General features: G+C 41.4%; 1 protein-coding gene across 1 annotated transcript in view; it reads right to left on the bottom strand.

Annotated features, from left to right (window-relative positions):
- Positions 1-14,243: 14,243 nt before the first annotated feature.
- The window catches only part of LOC143018632 (uncharacterized), a 389,758-nt gene continuing 384,001 nt past the window's right edge, over positions 14,244-20,000 (bottom strand). The window contains exons 3-4 of the mRNA XM_076174179.1: positions 18,360-20,000; positions 14,244-17,349 (exon numbers count right to left, since the gene is read on the bottom strand). The exon at positions 18,360-20,000 is cut by the window's right edge and continues 597 nt beyond it. Coding sequence (XP_076030294.1) covers positions 14,485-17,058 — 2,574 coding nt within the window. The 5' untranslated portion in view covers positions 17,059-17,349; positions 18,360-20,000 and the 3' untranslated portion in view covers positions 14,244-14,484. The remainder of the gene's footprint in view (positions 17,350-18,359) is intronic.

Raw genomic sequence — 20,000 nt, 5'->3', positions numbered from 1 at the left:
CTGCAGATGTGTTTACATTCAGAGTCAGCAATGGCCGATCGGTCAGAGAGAGAGAGAGAGAGAGAGAGAGAGAGAGAGAGAGAGAGAGAGAGAGAGAGAGAGAGAGAGAGAGAGAGAGAGAGAGAGAGAGAGAGAGAGAGAGAGAGAGAGAGAGAGAGAGAGAGAGAGAGAGAGAGAGAGAGAGAGAGAGATGCAGAGAAAGAGAGGTGCTGGGAGAAATAGAAATGCAAGGGAGAGAGAGAGAAAGAGAAAGAGAGAGAGAGAGAGAGAGAGAGAGAGAGAGAGAGAGAGAGAGAAGCGTAAGAAACTGACCCATGGTTAACCAAAACTAGATCATTTTTTCTATAAAAATCACTTTAGTTTTAGGTGAATTACTATATATATATAAATGTAACAAACCAACAAGAAATGTGTATGAATACTTCCAATACATTATAGAAGTAATATCTCGTAATATTTCGTTCAATTTCACAAAGTGTGATAGTAATTACATTGGCAAACTCGGTGATAATTATGAAAACGAGGATGGGGACTAGAACAAACATGCTTTGAGATACACTCATAAACAACCCAAATGCCTCAGATTTACATGACACTTCCATTACAGACGAGACAATATAAACCGAAAACGGCTATCAATTGTTTAAAGAGAAGCTTAGATAACGTGGGTGGAGATGATAGGTAATAATGGACATGGAACTGCCTAATGCAGGCCTTATGGTCTCTTGCAATCTCCTTCATTCTTATATTCTGTAGCAAATTCAGACAATGCGACGATATTTTTACGTCGTATAAGAGAGAGAAAACGTAAGAACGAGAGTCTTAAGTCTCATCAAAGAGAATAGGAAGGGACGGGATTCCAGCTATGACGTCATCGGAAGGGGCAGAACGCGACAGAGCGTGGGCTAGTCAGTGAGCCATGAGTGAGTGAGCGGGACCAGCCTGGGACCAGGCAACATCATCACAACCCCATTACATTGCATCACCATTGCAGAGCAACAGCTGGAATGAATGGTCAGGGTCATAGAGGAGGAGGGTCTGGTCTTTGTTGAGTACGAGTTTGGATGTAAGGGAGTTGGGGCTACTAAATGCCTTCAACGGAAATAAGGTTCTCAGAAGTTTACGTATAAGAAGTTTGTACTGGGGTGCTTGTGGGTGTTTATTCATCTGAGTTTGATTACCTTGCGGCATTAGTGTATTTTGTAGAGGATAACCAGCGTTTCTATCCTTGAGGGTAATATCACGCCGAGGAAGCGAAGTCACGGAGGTGTTAGAGGAAAGGGACAGAAGGAAGCAGGGATAGCAGAACATAAAGGTGATTTTTTTTTTTTTTTTTTTTGGTGTGTGTGTGTGTTAGTAGAGATTAGCCTCCAATCATAAAATAATATTTCATGACTGGTTCTTACGGGTATTACTTAAATCCGTCTAGTACTGATTAGGTAAAATATATACAGCCAACTCTATAAAGAGTTTTCTTGCGGTAGCAAAAAAGGGATGTGTAAAGTCTGTTTCCCTTTGAACAGTTTTCGCTGACCACCCCCGCTCACGGTGATTGGGCGTGTCTGGCATCTACCAAAGCCCCTGTCACACGATTTAGGTTACATTCTTTCACTTTTCGATTCTCCAAATGTCAAATCACTTTTGCGTCATATAGTGAGAAGCTGAATGACGAACTAGGATGAAGTTAATATCAAATACATTGTTGAATTGTCCTTAGGGAACCGTAAAATAATTTAAGCGAAGTCGTCGTCCAGCTTTTCAAATCTACAACATATGACGGGAATCTTGAATGTGTGACGGGGGCTTAAGTGCATCGCTGTATCACTGAGGGAAAATTTTATATTTTCTTTTATTTTCATCACAACCCTTTCGCTACAGAGAGTGGTCCCACGGAGATGAATGAAGTTGTCTGACAGTAGCCAAAATTAAAGTAACCGTGCCACTCAGTACGGGAAGGTTCAGCCGAGAGTTGATTTAAAGGCGTCATCACACTGGGCTAATTTTCCTCCGGTTATTGGAGCAGATTTACAACCAGCATGTTTCGGAAAGGATTCTGATATGCTGGAAGGAAAAATATATATTTGCCACCTGCATATCAAATGACTTTTTTTTTTTTTTTATTTTTTTTTTTTTTAGCCATAATGACAGTACGGTGGAAAAGGTTCTGGAGGTAGGTAGTACCGCCGAGTAACCAAAGGTTGGAGGTAGAATAACCCAGTTTGATAACCCTTTAAGAGAACTCGGATAGAGAAAAGATAGTCCACCGCAGCTGGATGTCTGAAGATTCCCGGGGGAAGAAACGAAGAATGCAAAGATCGTCGCAGTTCCTCGTGTTAGATGTCAAGATGTTGCCCCCTCCTCCCGCAGAGGCTAAGGTGATTATCTCCATTTAAGGAGAGTTCTGTGCCACCTACCTGTTGAAGAGATCCATCCATGATAGAAGAGAGGTATTCGTTATATATATATACAGTATATGATATATATATATATATATATATATATATGATATATTATATACAGTATATGATATATATATATATATATATAATATATATATATATATATATATATATATATGATATATATATATATATATATATATATATATATATACACATACATACAAGTTGAAATGGGTAAACCTTAATCCGAGTTTTATTCTTGACAAGTTTTATTCTTTTGAAAAGAAAATGTAGCAAACCTACCCAAGAATAAACTCGGATTAAGACTTCAGTTTTCCTCTCCCCCAACACTTTATATATACATATACACACACATATATGTATATATACATATATATATACATACGTATATATATATATATATATATATAAATATATATATATATATATAATATAAGTATATATATATGTATATAGGTACCCCGGAATCCGCGCGCGGCGCCACTGTCGATCATGTGTTGTTTTCATGGACAAATGTTGCGGCCCACTAGTTTTTGTTTAGTTCAATTTGAATGCTTCCCGCGCTTTGCGCATGCGCAAGATATTCAAATTACCTTGTTGTTTTGCAAGTGTAAGGCTAATTCTTGAAATAGAAACAATTTTTCAGCGACTTAAACGGAAATTTGGTTATCAAACTCGGCAACATAGTTTTCCGAGTAAAAATATTAAGGTAAGGAATGTCTAAACATAATTTTAAGTTACATAAACAAGTTTTTCAACCTATTTTCTCCCGGAATTGAGAAGCTTAATAAAATTGACTTTTTCGTGTTTGAGCTACAGCCCCCGGAATTTAGCTATATCACCCATGAATCTGATGCGTCCAGTTCGCGTTCGATTTTGTTTACTATTACCATTGACAACCAAAATCACACAATGACGGTTTTTGCTCAAATGCATAATTTATATATAAAAAATAGCATATGGTTGCATTATTTGACCTATTTTCTTTAAAATGTGTGATTTCCATGTAGAATGATCGAAGAGAAGTTACGTTTTTATCCTCTACAAAATTATCAACCGGCAACCAACGTCATTGTTTGGGTTTCGTCGGCGTTGGTTGCCGGCTGATAATTTTTCAGAGGATAAAAACGTAACTTCTCTTCGATCATTTTACGTGGAAATTATCCATTTTAAAGAAAATAGGTCAAATAATGCAACCATGTGCTATTTTTTATATATAAATTATGCATTTGAGCAAAAACCGTGATTGTGTGGTTTTGGTCGACGTCGGTCGACTTCGGTCGGCGTTTAGCGACAGCTTCATGGTTGCCATGAAAAGGCAAATATGGTATGATGGAGATGTCTCACTTTGTTTTTGACATGCTCATGTGATTTGTTGATCCATAAAACCAAAGTATTCCGAATTTTAATAAAATTGGACCAGTGGTTTAGAGTTAATGTGTATTTCTTTACCGAAATCTTTACAAATTACCACCCTTAATTCTAACACTTTGTTATGGTAAAGTCGAGCCAAAAATGCGGGCTAAGAAAATAATTCAAAAAATCGTATCTCCCTTATTTTTCAAGCTATTTCAAAAATTTAAAAAGCATTTTGTTTCTAATAAAGTTGTCTTTCATATGCAACAATAATATAAAGGTTAATTATTTTTTTAAATTTTTTGGGGGTACCTAATATATATTATCTATGTATATATATATATATATATATATATATATATATATATATAGTGTATATAGCTGTGCATTTGTACATATGCACGAAAATATATACTCTTAGTGACAAGTTGTCATCCTGGTCCCAGATATCTATTTTATATTGACTAAAAAAGGAAGGATGAAAAGATAGACAAATAATTATGTTTTCATATTTATTCTCAGACTATTGCATGTTAGTACGACCTTTCAGGGGCATCTTATCTTCTGCGCACAATATCCAGCAATTCTAACACCTGAGGTTCGCCAACAGCCTCTTTTCCCTCTACAGTTTCATTGTCCCATTTTATGAATATCACATAGAACTTTTCTCTCCACTTCGACTTTTTTTTTTCTTTTTTCTTTTTTTTTTTAACTTTGACTTCGAAGATTTGGTCATCTGTTTGGGTGTAGATACGAAGTCTCTTTCTATTTATCCCCATAATGGACAAATGCTACGGTTTCATAGCATTCCTATGGGTCTTTTTACATGTTCATAAGAAGCTTTATTCAAAATTTGTCCGTGCATGCGTATTTTGATCAAACAAGCATAAATGGAGTCGGAATTTATGGTTAATATACAAAATATGAATACATGTGTACACTGTTGTCTAGTCCCTTATACCTTACCTGGATAGTACTTCGAGAACCCTTGGATATTTAACGAATAAGCAAAAAACTCTCCACGACTTTTTTTTTTAAGATTTCCATCAGCACTCTTTAAATAATCATAGCACCGATTTCTTTTTTAATAAGCTTTTTCTTGAATAAATTCTAGCAACTATTTCTAGGTTGTGTACGAGCTGAATCTAGATTAGGAAGTTTTCCCGATAATTTCAAGGATAACTGAAATGTATTTCCTATCAGCATTCTTCAAGAAATTCCATGACCCCTAAAAAATCTTTATTCCAGCACCGCAACAGTATTCTTCCAGTGTTATACGAAATAAATACGGAACAGTTTTTTCGACAATCTGTGGGGATTTGGAACGTTTTCCCCCAAAAGCGTTGACATAGGTTCCAGAAGGGATTTCCAGATAATTTCAAGGAAATTTGAAAAAGTATATATATACATATATATCTATATTCCAACGGTTTCCATGAGGGATGTTTGACAACCACCGTCTCCCGGAGTGAGTTCATCAAACGTACCCCATGAAGTGTTCAAGTTACAGATTTTGTTCTCAAGAACATAAGAACATTTCTAACAATAGGATCCTATTTATGATAACCAATTGGATTATGTGTTCAGAGATTATTTCAGATACTCATCAAACATGAAATGTTCAATTAGTAGTTTGTTCTTGAGAACATGATAACATTAATATTTTCCTGAGAAAAGAAGTTTATTTAAGATAACCGATTGGATTGGGTATTGAGGAACTATTCCGTAATAAATCGAGTAAAATAAGTGGAAAGTGTTACTGCGGCTATAGGCATTGATTTTCTTCTCCAAGTTCATGGAAATGAAACAGCTGGTTACAAAAAGCTCTTATCATAAAAAGGAGCTCGATAATCATGCTCTGTTTGGAGTAATTTCATCTTAAAGTGTAGTTATTTATGAACATATACGCATTGGTGTACATGTATATGCATGTATACACCTGTTCTAGGTACATTAAGTCGCACTGATATATATGTATATATATACATATATATATATATATATATATATATACATATATATACATATATATATGTATATATATATATGTATACATATATATGTATATACACTCACATATATATATATATATATATATATATATATATGTATGTGTGTGTGTGTTTATATATGTGTGTGTGTGTGTGTGTGTGTGTGTGTGTGTGTGTGTGTGTGTGTGTGTGTGTGTGTGTGTGTGCATATATACATTCATTTCAAGCATACATACATACATACATATACCAAAACTTTTTTCCCCCTTACCAGGGGGGCAGCCAAAAAGGACAAGGCACAAAAGCACTCCCACCCATTTCAGCCCCGAAAACACTCCACACCCCTCCACCCTCCCTCCCATCTTAGCACCTCCTAGATGACGGGTCATCCCTGCACCCTGTCCACTGCCCTGGGTCAGAAGCAGTGTCGCAGGACACAGCACATTCACAGCAAGGCCGCTTCATTAAATCGGCGACCCCCCCCCCCTCTCCGTCCCCCCATATAAAGGAGAGGACGGGGAGAAATCCCTTCGGGCTGCGTCAAAATTTTTGCTCACACACACTACCTCACCCCCATTCCCCCGTCCAATCCACCTCATGCATCACAACATTTTCCATATACAACCATTCTCCATTCACCCCTGTCTTCTGTCCTCTCCCGTCCTTCCTCAACCGACATTCCACTCTTCCCCAAAGCCCCCTTCACCCCATCCATCCATCTCATCCTAGGACGTCCCCTCATGTTCACTCCCTCCACATCTGCCTTCCATACCTCCTTTACTAGTCTTTCTTCACTCATTCTTTCCATGTGTCCAAACCATCCTAATACTCTTTCATCCACCCTATCTCCCAGCTCCCTTTCCACCCCATTTCAAGCAGATTGGGTAAATGACTACCCCTTCAGGGATTCAAGCCAAGCCATGACGGAACGCTCTCGGCTTTCGACCAACTTTCAAAATAGTCCAGATACTTGACCTGGTCTTGTCGGTTCTATCCCGAGGTCAGCCGGTGTCAACTAAGCACACGCGCTTTTTGTTCTATCGAATCTAGAAATGTTCAACACTAACGTAAGTGTTCGTTGGGTCAAAACTCTGGGTTCGATGTAGTAGAGCACACAAAGTCATTCTCTTTCTCTCTTTGTATGCATGTATATGTGTATACGTGTGTATTATGTATGCATGTATACTCTGTATGTGTACAATTAACTCATGTACGTATATATAGTAAATATGTACTGAATTATTGTTGTAGTTATGTGCGTATTTATGTATGCAATATGCATAGTCTCACAAATGGCCCAGATATTTTTCATCGTAAAATTCTTCCACTAGATTGTCGAAGTCTTTAACTTTCTTCTCTTGATAATAGTGGACCATGATTGGCGTTTTTCTCTGTCATCCGTGTACCTTCAGATCATCATTATCTGCTAAATAAGTTTGTAAATTGATATGGGTTTATGTCTAGCGTGTGTGCGAAATATGGACAAGTAGTTAGCTTTGTAGGTATGATTCCCCATCAAGTGGCGTTCCGTGGAGTGCGGGCAAGATGTATTTTTCAAAAAGAATTTCTTGGCGCAATTTTTCCTAGAATATTTTAAGAAAGAAATATAAAAGTAGGATCAATAACATTGACATTCTAATGCCGTAACTCGAAAAACAGCCTTCTATCTCTGACATAACCCAGGTACAAGTGTCCAGACGCTTCTGTATTCTTTAAGAAGGATCTATGTTGGAAAGCGCAGCAGATTCTGCGATAGACTCCGGCTCAAACACGTGGGCAATGTCCCACTAACAACCTGAATACCTAATACATCACACCTATCTCTGTGTCCACCAAGGCCAGTTATATGTCAGCGAGGAATTATATAAAAATTTAGCAAACCTTTAGACTTCACATTTTCTCTTCCTATCACCCTGCCATTTTCAACAACACAGTGTAATTCAAGACTGCAAAACATCCACAAAGACTGTCCTGATTATAAAAACAATTTACTCTAACTTCCACCATGTTAGTGAATAATAATCTCCTTTAATATAAACACCTCTTCATCATCCTTTTACATGCCAATTTGAATATAAAGTGACATATTCAGTAGCCACGAGGAATCCAAATATGTTCTAAGGCATTCCACGGATCAGAGCCATCATAACAACGTCTGCATATTTGCACCGAGAAAGTTATATATGTGTGTGTGTGTGTGTGTGTGTGTGTGTGTGTGTGTGTGTGTGTGTGTGTGTGTGTGTGTGTGTGTGTGTGTGTGTGTGTGTGTGTGTGTGCGTGCGTGCGTGCGTGTGTGTGTGTATGTGTGTGTGTGTGTGTGTGTGTGTGTGTATGTGTGTGTGTATGTGTGTGTGTGTGTGTGTGTGTGTGTGTGTGTGTGTGTGTGTGTGTGTGTGTGTGTGTGAGTGTGTGTGTGTGTGTGTGTGTGTGTGTGTGTGTGTGTGTGTGTGTGTGTGTGTATGTGTGTGTGTTTGCGTATATGTGTGTGTTTTTGTATGTATATATATATATATGTATACATATATATATATATACATATATAATATATGCGCACACAACTCGGTAGTAACAGAAGTTTCGGATTATGTATTAGTCTTGATGTGCATGCACCCATCCAGGTTTTCAATGTTTCAGAGTCGACTCACAAATCAACATTCACAGAAAGTTTAAGTTGATTGACAAACTAAACTCTAATTGTGCAGCTTGTATCATTGAGAACCCAGTCACGGGGTAGCCGATGGATGCAGCAAGCCCCATTCGTCCACCGCTATGTTGGTGGGCGGGTTTCGAACTGATCCAATGGCTGGAGCATCCAAAAGACAACTGCCTAAAGTGGTGCGTCAATTTCAATTTGGTTTACCAAGAACTTCAGAATTGGACCTTACAGATCGGGAGCCTCACCCCTTACGACCCTTGGCGTATTCCCTAAGGGGTGGGATCAAGTGAAATCCCTAATGCAGTGTCAGTATAAAATTAATGTTGCTTTCAGTCCTAGTACCTAGTACCTAGTCGAGCGGGTTACACTAGTTTCAGATAGACCAATGCCTTATTTAAGTGCTAGCAGGTAGTCAGTATGATCGATCTGATTATATTAGTTTTAAATAGACTAGTGTTTCATTTCGGTACTAGTAGCTAGCTAGTATAGTCGAGGGAGTTATACTAGTTTCAGATGAACTAGTGTCTCATTTGCTAACAGGTAGTCAGTATGGTCGTTCTGATTGCACTAGTTTCAGATAGACTACTGTTTCATTTCAGTATTAGTAGTCAGAACGGTTGAGCTGATTACATTTTAGACTATATGTAAAAATATATTTATAAATGCATACATTAAAACGCCCAAACATCCACACTCACTTCAGCCTACATTCTACCTTACCAAGATGGATTGCCCTGCCGTTATGAAGTACATGGGTTCTTCATGGGGTAGATGGTCCTGCAGTGGGCTAGCATGGCTTAGATCAACGAGATCTACGTTTCAACTGAGGTCATCAATAGGGCAAGGACTTTAACAAGGGTGATATGGGCAAGGTCATCATATTAAGACGCCAGGGCAAGACTCGTAGTAATGAACCTAAATCGTACAAATTTAGATTTCGGGAGGAAAGAGGCAAGAGCTGGTTTCGGTTAACGAATAGAATAGACTTAGTAACCATGAAATGAGCGCTGAAACAAATGGTTGTTTTCAGACAAGATGAGATAACTTAATGGATAGGGATGACATGGAACTGACTAGCGTAGGCCTTATTGTCTCTTGCAAATTTCCCCATTCTTATGTTCTTATGTTTCCTTGGCAATCAACTTAGATTTCTGGACAAAAAGTAATTACTGTGATCCACTAAGCTCAGCCAGGAAGATCTCGACTTAGACCAATGACGTCACCTCCGCCCTTTGTGCTTGGGTAAGGAGAAGTCACCCGTGGGAGGTACGACCCCCCATATTCATAATGAACTCGACCAGAGAGTGACAGGTGCCGTGTTCAACGTATCACAAGAAAAATGGACAATCAAAGTAACGACGAGACTTGGATGGGCATCAAAACATCGAGACGAATACATTTTCCTTTTCATTTCTTTTTAACTATTCGTTTATTCATTTATTTGTTTATCTGTTTGTTTGTTTATATATCTATTTTTATTTATTTATTTATTTTATTCATCTATTCATATTTTTTATTATTTATTTGTTTGTGTATTTACTTATTCGTTTATTTGTTTGTTTGTTTATTTGTTTATATATTCATTCTGAATCCAGCGATTTTGTTATTTCATCATTATTAATCTTGGGTATTCTCTGGTGCGTGTACAAACACGTACACACACGCACGCACGCACACACACACACACACACACACACACACACACACACACACACACACACACACACACACACACACACATCTGTGTTCACCTTACTGTATGTTTATGTATTCATGTTTTTAATATGTATATGTTTTTTCAGTGCTTGAAGTGAATTAAAAGATGTTATACGTATGTGTAACTTACAAACTTCCACTTTAAGATAAAAAAAAAATTCAACACTTTAGATCTTAAGTATCGAGTCGAATATATATATATATTTTCAAAGTAGTTCCACCATTTCTAGGCTCTCTTTCCAGATAAATTTCATCAAATGTTTATCTTTAAGTTGGTACTCACAGTTACGTATAGACAGACATGTACACACGTATAAAAATAAAAATGAAAAAGATAAAGTTTCCGATCTCAAACGACTCCAAAGATGAATCCATCTGTCGCTTGTCTATCGAAGTTTACAGTTTGAACTTGCATCAAAGAAACCCAACATTCCACTTGAAAATGGCTGGTTGACAGACACTTTCCCTTGCCTTACTAGTGAATTATTCCACTGGGCCTCTTACCAAAATAATTAGCACATTTCTTTCTCACTTTCATCGGTTGTTATCGTCACTAGTGGAGAGTGCAATCCTCAACACGAGGTCAACAGCACGAGGTCAACAATCCTTCAGGATCTCTGACACAGGGAAGGCGCTCGGAAACTAAGATGCTTCAGTGCTCTGGACCCTCCTATAGATACTATCAAATCTGAGACATGATTCTCAATGATACACCTCTTCCCCAAGAACCTCCACACCCCGAAGACATACTGCCACGTAAGACTGACTAGAGTGATAATTATATACATACATTCATACATATACATTTGATGTATTCATGGTATATGGTATATAAAGTATATCAAAATACAATACATAACATATACAAAATACATACCATATACATACACATCTATCGTACCCATATGTACAAGTATACATAAAGAATGGCTTCATGTACACAAAGTTAGGTTACAATGTATACATTAATACTTCTTTAAAGCATATTCAATTCGGATTTTGGTCTTTATCGAACATTCTAGTATATCTGTACTTAACATAAAAGCTGTTTATCTAACATTATCACCATTTGCTTAATACTAAACATGAGCCTTAATTTACAAGAGCGGTTTCTTTTTTCTTAACTCGGATCCAGCGTAGAGGAATGAAAGAGACATTAATCTTAGGGTTGTGGGGCAATAATGGGAAAGGAGTGATGGTAGCACAGCATTATCTATACATATACAAACAATACAGAAGGTCGGGCATACACGTGGTCAGGTTGAGATTAATATAGAATTTTTTGGGCCAAGCATCTAACAATAGAGAAATATACAGTGAGTAATCATGGCATTCTTTTAAGTACTAATATACACAGAGTGTCTTAACATCTAGCCATAATGGATGATGTGAGACAGGCAGGTTTCGGCCACAAGGCTTGAGGGTTATGTGAATATACCGTGGATGGAGCAAATCACACGAAATGTACAAATGTGTGTGTGTGGTGCTCCGTAGCCTGTGTTACATATACAACACACTAAGGAGTGAGTATGCATATATGCGGAAATCATGGGGAAATCTAGGGCAAGAAAGACTTACATTTACTCACATTCAAAGAGCAGATAATATGAAGCATATAAGAATATATGCAAGTGCATTCATACGTACACTATGTACAGCCTCGAAACAATGACACATTCACGCACACGAACACACACACAGTTTTATACACAAACACGCACACACACACACACGCACACACACACACACACACATACATACATATATATATATATATATATATATATATATATATATATATATATATATATATGTGTGTGTGTGTGTGTGTGTGTGTGTGTGTGTGTATGTGTGTGTGTGTGTGTGTGTGTGTGTGTGTGTGTGTGTGTGTGTGTGTGTGTGTGTGTGTGTGTGTGTGTGTGTGTACATATATATATATATATATATATATACATATATATATATATATATATATATATACATATACATATACATATATATATATATACATATATATATATATATATATATATATATATGTATTTATGTATGTATGTATGTATGTATGTATGTATGTATGTGTGTTTGTATGTATATATGTACACATATTGAACACTTACTAAACATTATCAGACGAATGTACCTGTATTCATTTACATGTGCATTACACGCATAGAATCGCACATGTTTGCATACACACGCAATATATTCATGTGTGTGCGCGCAAGAGCATATAATAAAACGTTCAACATGATTAGATGTCCATGTACAGTACATATATCTATTTACATATCTATTGCACGCATGTATATATATGTGCGTGTTTATGTACATATATGTATGTTTGTGCGTATGTGTATGTATATGTAAGTGCAAGTACATACGTGTTTATGTGTCCGTGTGTAGATATTGGCGTATGGCTACGTGTGCGCGTGTGTAGGTATGGACGCGTGTGTGTAGACATGGGCGTGTGTGTACGTGTGCGTATGTGTACGCGTATGCACGAACATGTACGTGTTAGACATACACGTTTATAGCGTCGTGTAGTCAACGAAAAGCTTAATTACACACACATACGGAATGCCAGTGTGAGGCAGTCTTATTTAGCACCAGAATTGACTGTGTCTATGCACCACTCTTTGGTGAGTCAAATAGGCTCCACCCCTTTCATGCTGAGTGGGAGGGGCATCTGAGCAAGAACGTTGGCTTATAAACACACCATAACTTGGGGCTGCATTCAGTCATAGGATTACTTTCCCTTGTGTGTTACAGACACGTCCATCTACGTATGAATTTGATTAACAGGATACACATATGCCACTTGTTCACGATATCCTGAATCCACTGTCACTACTCAGGCTTGCTTCTATGTTAGGAAAATTACGAATGCTTTCACCTTTTTTTTTTTCTCTCTCTTTTTTCAAATATATCGAAATACGTCAATCACACCAAAAAATCTTTCTTCGGTTGTCACGTGATTATCACATATGCAAGACGATCACATTAATCTAAAAATGAAAAAAATATATACAAAACTCGAGAGATGAAGAATGTATGGATGAAGAAGAAATGTTTGATGAATGTATAGCTGCAATGAAAAGTTGCATTCCACCGACAGGTGAAACCAACGTCGCAGATGATTTATTTGATTATTTCCTATAGCACACATGCTATGGGAGATATAAGAAATGAATTCTGGAATGATTATAAAGAAAGATGGCGATGGCGATAATGAAACGGCTTTGTTGATGATGCGAACATGATGGTTGTGTTCCAGTGACATTTTGTAATTGCGAAAGGGAAAAAAATAATAATAATAACCTTGAGGAGTCGAGTGTAGCCACAGAGGACAAGTTGAGTTTTCGGCAAGAATGGAAAAGGAAATCAAAACGTCTGTGGTGGCTATGATTACATGGCTTTTGTAAGGTGACGGAATGCCGCTCTTACCAAATTGATCTTTTCAATCCTTCCCAGCCAGCACTTCATAAGACGGAATCTCTGGCTTACAGGTGCAGCCAGAGAGCCCGGGTCTTACATATTTTCATTCTTGAGTCCTTCAAAGACAACATTAAAGGTGAAAGTCTAGAGGCTTCGTTGTGGGGACAAGTACAGCAAGAGGCAGCGTCCTGCTTCCTGACGCTGTCTCTCGCTCGCCCACTGAGAGCATGAACATGGCAATCATATATGATGCATGTGTGCATGCGCGCGCCCGCGCGCGTGTGTGTGTATGTGTGTATGTATGAAGGTATGTATACTCTATATGTGTATGTATATGTATATACATGTTTTATGTACGTTACATATGTACAATATACACATATATGTATGTATTTATGTAAATACTGTATATGCATATATACGTATATATATGTATATATATATATATATATATACATACATAATGTGTGTGTGTGTGTGTGTGTGTGTGTGTGTGTGTGTGTGTGTGTGTGTGTGTGTGTGTGTGTGTGTGTGTGTGTGTGTGTGTGTGTGTGTGTGTGTGTGTGTGTGTGTGTGTGTGTGTGTGTGTGTGTGTGTGTGTGTGTGTGTGTGTGTGTGTGTGTGTGTGTGTGTGTGTGTGTGTGTGTGTGTGTGTGTGTGTGTGTGTGTGTGTGTGTGTGTGTGTGTGTGTGTGTGTTCACTCCTAGTATCTCGAACAAATCCTCTGCACATCACTCACTCCGCGTAGGCTTGGCAGTAACAGGAAGACTGGTCAAATGAGACGACGAATGTGGATGAGAAAAAGAAAAAAGGGAAAGAAAGATGAAGATGAGGAAGAGTAGGATGAAGTCAAGAAACCACAGGTTCTCTTTCTGGACTCAGAGTCTCAGGAGGACTTCTTCCGCTAGACGAAGTCCCCGGGCAGAGCTCCTAAAGTTCTCTGACAGCACCTCACTCGCCGTAACGTCTTTCTGAAGGCTTCTCTGAAATCCGTCCTGAAGTAAGCGTAGATGAAAGGATTGAGCGTGGAGTTGAAGTAACCTATCCAGAAGAGTGTCGTCACCACGGCCTGAGGGCATGGACACGACTCCCCACAGATCGTGATAGTCACATACCACGTGAAGAACGGTAACCAGCAAACCACAAAGGCCCCCATGATGATGCCAAGAGTCCTCGCGGCCTTATGCTCCCGACGAAGCATCGGCGGGTGCTGCGGCTGTTGGTGCTGCTGAAGGGGGAACGGGGAGTGGGTACTCAAGGTGTTTTTGTGTGGCTGACACTGCCCCGCATACCGGATCTCCGGGAAAGGCCGGAAGGCGTCCCGCCCAGGGGAGGCTCCTGAATGTGACGGGGTGATGAGGAGGGACGGAGGAAGGGGCCGTGACGCACTTGTGTTGAAAATGCAGCTTGGCACTTGGTCAGCACTCTCCTCTCGAGAGGTCGGGTCCACTGTTCTGGTAGTGACGTCACAAGTCACAGTGCAGTTGCTCCCCATGGAAGGGTCGCGGGTGGCGCTGAGAGTCTGCGAGGGGAAGGCGTACTCGTCCGGGTCCAACTCGATTTGAGCTCTCGCGACACTTCGGGCGATCACCCCTGACACTCTCTGCACTGTCGACGCCAGCTTCCCGTTCCTTGAAGTCCGAGTTTCGCTTTCACTTTGAGCTTCGTCACTCGCAGTTCGTAACTTGTTCCCCTTATCCTTCTCCTCCTCCTCCTCCTCCTCTTCCTCCACTTCCTCCACCTCCTGCTCCTCTTCCCCATCCTCTTCCCCCCCTAGACATACGTCATCATGATCCCGGTACTCACACGAACCTATAAATGTAGTCTCCTCCTCTTGAGACCTACTCGTCTCAAGGTCATCCGGCTTGACCGAGATCTCGACCGTACTTGACTGGCCGCTGTAGGACTCGTCGAAGGGCGGCTGCTGCTGGCTCGCGACGTTGAGCGCCACCCCTCTCAGGCTCCCGTTGGGCTTGGGAGGACAGTGCACCACCGTCGGCGTCGGGCTGACCGAGTTCTTGAACGTGTCATTAAAGCAGGAGAGTCCCTGGATCTGGTCCTGTTGGAAGTCGTCGGAGAAGCGGTGCAGGAGTGAGGATTCCGGGGGCGCGGTTGGAGGTCCTGGAGCCGGAATGGAGGACCCTGGAGACGGCAAGGAGAGGCTCAGTTCATCTGGAAGACTGAAGGTTTCCTCGTGGATGGAGAGGTCCGGGCTTAGTGTCCGCGGGCTCGGGCTGATCGTGCACGAACGCGACGGGCTCATCCCGACCACGATGCCGTGCTTCGGGCACGGGGGCGCCAGCTGCCTAGGAGCGTAGCACGAGCATCGGCACCACACCATCGCGTTCTCGTCCGTAGAGTCCAACCGCCGACCCCTGAAGGCGGCCTCTTCGACCATCTGTCCCGGTGTTCGCCCCTTGCCCTCGACTTCGAGAGACCCGTGGTCGAAGTTGTACGTGAGGACAGTCATCGGCCGAAGGGGGAAGTCCTGCCGGCGCGCCCCGGGGAGCGGCCGGCGGGACGGCGAAGGGCAAGTATGTCTCATCGGAGGGGAGTGCCCCAGGCGAAGCTTCCTGAGGTGGCGCCTCTCGGGGCTCGGTGGGGACGGGGAGCTCCTGAGGGCCGCCACGAGCTGCCGAGCCGCTGAGAGAGACGAGTGGGTCCTCTGCACGTGGACGTGGGTAATGGTCGAGGTGCTGTTGGTCCTACTCAATATCGCAGCCTCCTGCTTCCGCGCCTCCTGCAGTATCCGTGAATACATGACCACCATGACGGTGCAGGGGACCCAGAAGGAGAAGGCCGACGAGACGAGGGCGTAAACCTTGTTGACTTCGAAAGTGCAGACATCAGGTTGAAGAACCCGGAAGGCCAGGTGTTCGGCCGTGGCGTACCACCCGCAGAAGATGGGCACGAAGGAGATGAGCGTCGGGGCGAGCCAGACGTGTGCCAGCATGATGCCCACGCGGCGCCTGGTGACGAAGAGCGGGTATTCCAAGGGCCTGACGATGGCGTAGTACCTGTCTACGCTGATGCAACACAGGTGGAGGATCGACACTGTGGAGAAGTAAACGTCGAAGGAGTTCCAGAGGTCGCAGACGAGGTAACCGAAGAGCCAACGCCCCGAGATTTCGACCGAGGCGTTGAAGGTCATAGCACACAGTGCCACCAGAGTGTCAGCCGTAGCCAGGGACACGAGGAAGTAGTTGGCTAGGATCTGCAACTTGCGGTGGATGCAGATGCTGACAATCACCAGAACGTTGCCCAGTACGGACACGAGGATAATCCCACCCATCAGGAGGGATTTGAGGATGACGCCCACGGCCACGTCCCACCCGCCGCCCACGTGCTCAGTTGTCCACACGACACTCGAGTTCGAGACGGAAACGCCCCCTTCCTCGACCGTCCCCCACACTTCGTCGACGATGGTCGTCGAGTTGTCCCACAAAAAAGCCGCGTCTTGCTCGGGACGCGAGGCCATTACATTGTGGGCGCGATGGGGCGGCCCGCCACGCCCGGGCACGGGCGCGGGGGATGCTGCGGCCGCTCTCCCTTTGCTTGTCTTCTGCTGCGCCTTCTGCTGGAGTGAGGAAGTTGTGGGTGGAGGAGGTGGCGGCGACGTTTGGTCTGCTGTCAGTCTCCGGGGTCTGGTACTGGGAGAACTGTAGAAGGTGAGTGTGGAAACGAAGTGGAGGTAAAAGACGGAAGTCACCTCAAGCCCCAGCTATATCTTCATGCCAAGAAGACGAAAGGCTTCATAACATTCCTGCAACTAATATGGATTGAAGTGTTATTATTTCTGAGTTTGATATGTCATGAAAATCTTAAAGCTACAAAATAACAAAAAAAAAGTCACTTTATATTCAAATATTTCAGGCGTACTTTACATCTTAAAGATAATGTGCATTAAGTTTCATATTAGAATATTTCATGAGCATTTCCATCTTGAAGCTACAGAGTGCCAAAGAATGCCATGGATATTTAAAGTTACAAGGTGTTAAAGAATGCCGATTTATATTAGAATATTTCATTTGTATTTCCATTTTAAGCTACAAGGTGTTAAAGAGAGTCAGGGGCAATTCAAAGGGCACTTCAAGGTAAAGGAAAGGAACGCATGCGTATCCCAAAGAAGTGCTAAAGAGTGCCAAAGGATGGGAAGAAGAAACGTGGATCTCAACTATAGTCTGTGCGCTTCAAGGAGTCCGTTCAGGGTGTGGCATAGGTCGTGGCAAATCAACCTTAGTACATGCCTCTCTCTCTCTCCTGTTTTCCATGTATGTGCTATTTCATTCTCTCTCTCTCTCTCTTTATTATTATTATTATTATTATTATTATTATTATTATTATTATTTTTTTTTTTTTTTTTTTTTTTTTTTTTTTTTTTTTTTTTTTTTTTTTTTTTTTTAGGATTATAACAAGGAATACCAACCCCATCCCACCTGTCTCCCATACGAGTATGACACCTCGACGTAACAACAAGGAGAAAAGCGCTGACACGTGTCATATAATTTATTCAAATTGTTGTTATAATTCCAATAAGTGATACTCATTGCACCATACAACTTCCTTTGCTATCTACAGAATACAGAAAATAGATAAATAGAATAAGATAGCACATAGATGGGAAATAAGAGAGAAGCGAGAGGCATGTGCTATGGTTGACTTGGCAGATGGGTAGTAGTAAATCACGAACGGACTCTTTGGAGCGTACAGACTTTAGTGCCAAGAGGAAGGAGGACCAAATGCGCATCCTTCAGGAGCAGGAGATATGTTCATAATTACCTTTGTTCGGTGCAACGTCGAAGAAGCGTTTCGCTGAGCTGAGGATATATTGCCCAGACGGCTTCCGGGGGATTAAGTGGGATCCTGCCCGAAAATGTCTGGGAATTACTGGAGGAAGGAAAGGTTAAAGTGGAAGAGGGCGAAGGCGAAGGCGAAGGGAGTGAGTGTTGCGAGTTCGTGGGTGAGTGGAGGGAAAGGATGAGTTCCGATACAGTTGTCCGGGTGGGTAGTTCTGGTGAGAGGAACGAATTCCAGGAACTGAGTCCGGAAAATAGAAGCTTTGGTCTCTGGAAGAAGGAATAAGGAAAGAAAGGAAATGTCGTTTAGTGGTAAGACTCGGAAGCTAAAAGACTCTTGAAGAAGAATAAGGCGTTCTTAGGGAGCGGGGGCGTCAAGAAAAGCTTCACAGAAGATTATTTAGATGTATGGGAATATTATGCCGAAGAAGACGCGGGGCTATTAAGATTTGAAATATAGAAAGAGGCTAACGAGGGACAAGGAAAAACCTTAAAGAGGTGGGCTGGAAGCGTGGGAGGAAAAGAGAGGCTTGAACTGGACAAACGAATAAAAATTGTCCTTATGCAAGGAGGAAAGAGAAGAAAAAGATGGAGGCAATTTGAAGAGGTGGAGTAAAATTGGAAGATTAATGTACGTGTGGATAAGATGTCAGTAAGAAAATTAACACCCTGTGAATGTGTTTAGCAATTCTTCGGGTGGTGGAGGAATAATGAAGTGATGTAGCTCCTGTCCGCCAGAGGGCTCAAATGTTCTGATTAGAAGAACTCGGACTATGAAGAAGAGTGATTAGATCTAAAGATAACGATGCGGTTATTCTGTCGTAAAAAGTGTCAACATAAGTCTAGTTCTGTATTTAAAGAAAGACAAGCCACGTGAAAGCTGCTAGTGCAAAGGCTAGGGAAGTGTATTAGGGGGTAAGAATAAGGACTATGTGGCTATTGCTTTGACTGGTGAATAAATAGAATATAGCAGAGATAGCCAGGTAGCGACTAAAGGAGAAAAGAGGCAGCAAGTGCTCTAAAAATGTGGTAGATATTGACAGGAGGAATTCAAAAGAGAAAAGATGTAGCAAGAGGTCTGACTTGGATTGACAAGGAAAGGGTCAAGGCGAAGGTCAATTGAGGTCAAACAAGGACAAGTTGATTGGCTCAACAGCGACACATAAAGGGATGGGTTTTAGCGTGTTTCCTAGACGGGACCTGATCTAGGATCGTCCATTACAAATCTCACAGCCGTTCTAGTATCCTCACTTTCATTGTGGCCTTACTAGCAGTGGTGACAAAGGCAATGTCAATGACGCACAAATCGGGAGTAATGAGATTAATGGTGATGGTGTTCGCGGTAGCTGTGTCGGCGCAGAAAAGGATAATTTCACTGTTCGAGCACGGAATACACTGCACACCAAACTTGAGTCTGATGCCTGGAAAGTCTGTTTCGGTGCTGCCATCTTTGGTCTGTTCAGAGAACGAGTGAGAGTCTCCCAAACGAAGAAAGATGGACGTCGCGACAGAGGGCGTTCCCTTGTCTGAGGCCGAGGTTAATAAGGGCGACGTGGGCCAAGAAGTCCATAACACGAGGGTAAGGTTTCCCGAGGTCCTTCTTTAAGGTCATATCATACTTTGG

The sequence above is a fragment of the Oratosquilla oratoria genome, chromosome 35 (assembly GCF_046742065.1).
Source record: "Oratosquilla oratoria isolate Oo_2021 chromosome 35, ASM4674206v1, whole genome shotgun sequence".
NCBI lineage: Eukaryota > Metazoa > Arthropoda > Malacostraca > Stomatopoda > Squillidae > Oratosquilla > Oratosquilla oratoria.
This window is presented reverse-complemented; position numbering and strand designations above follow the sequence as displayed.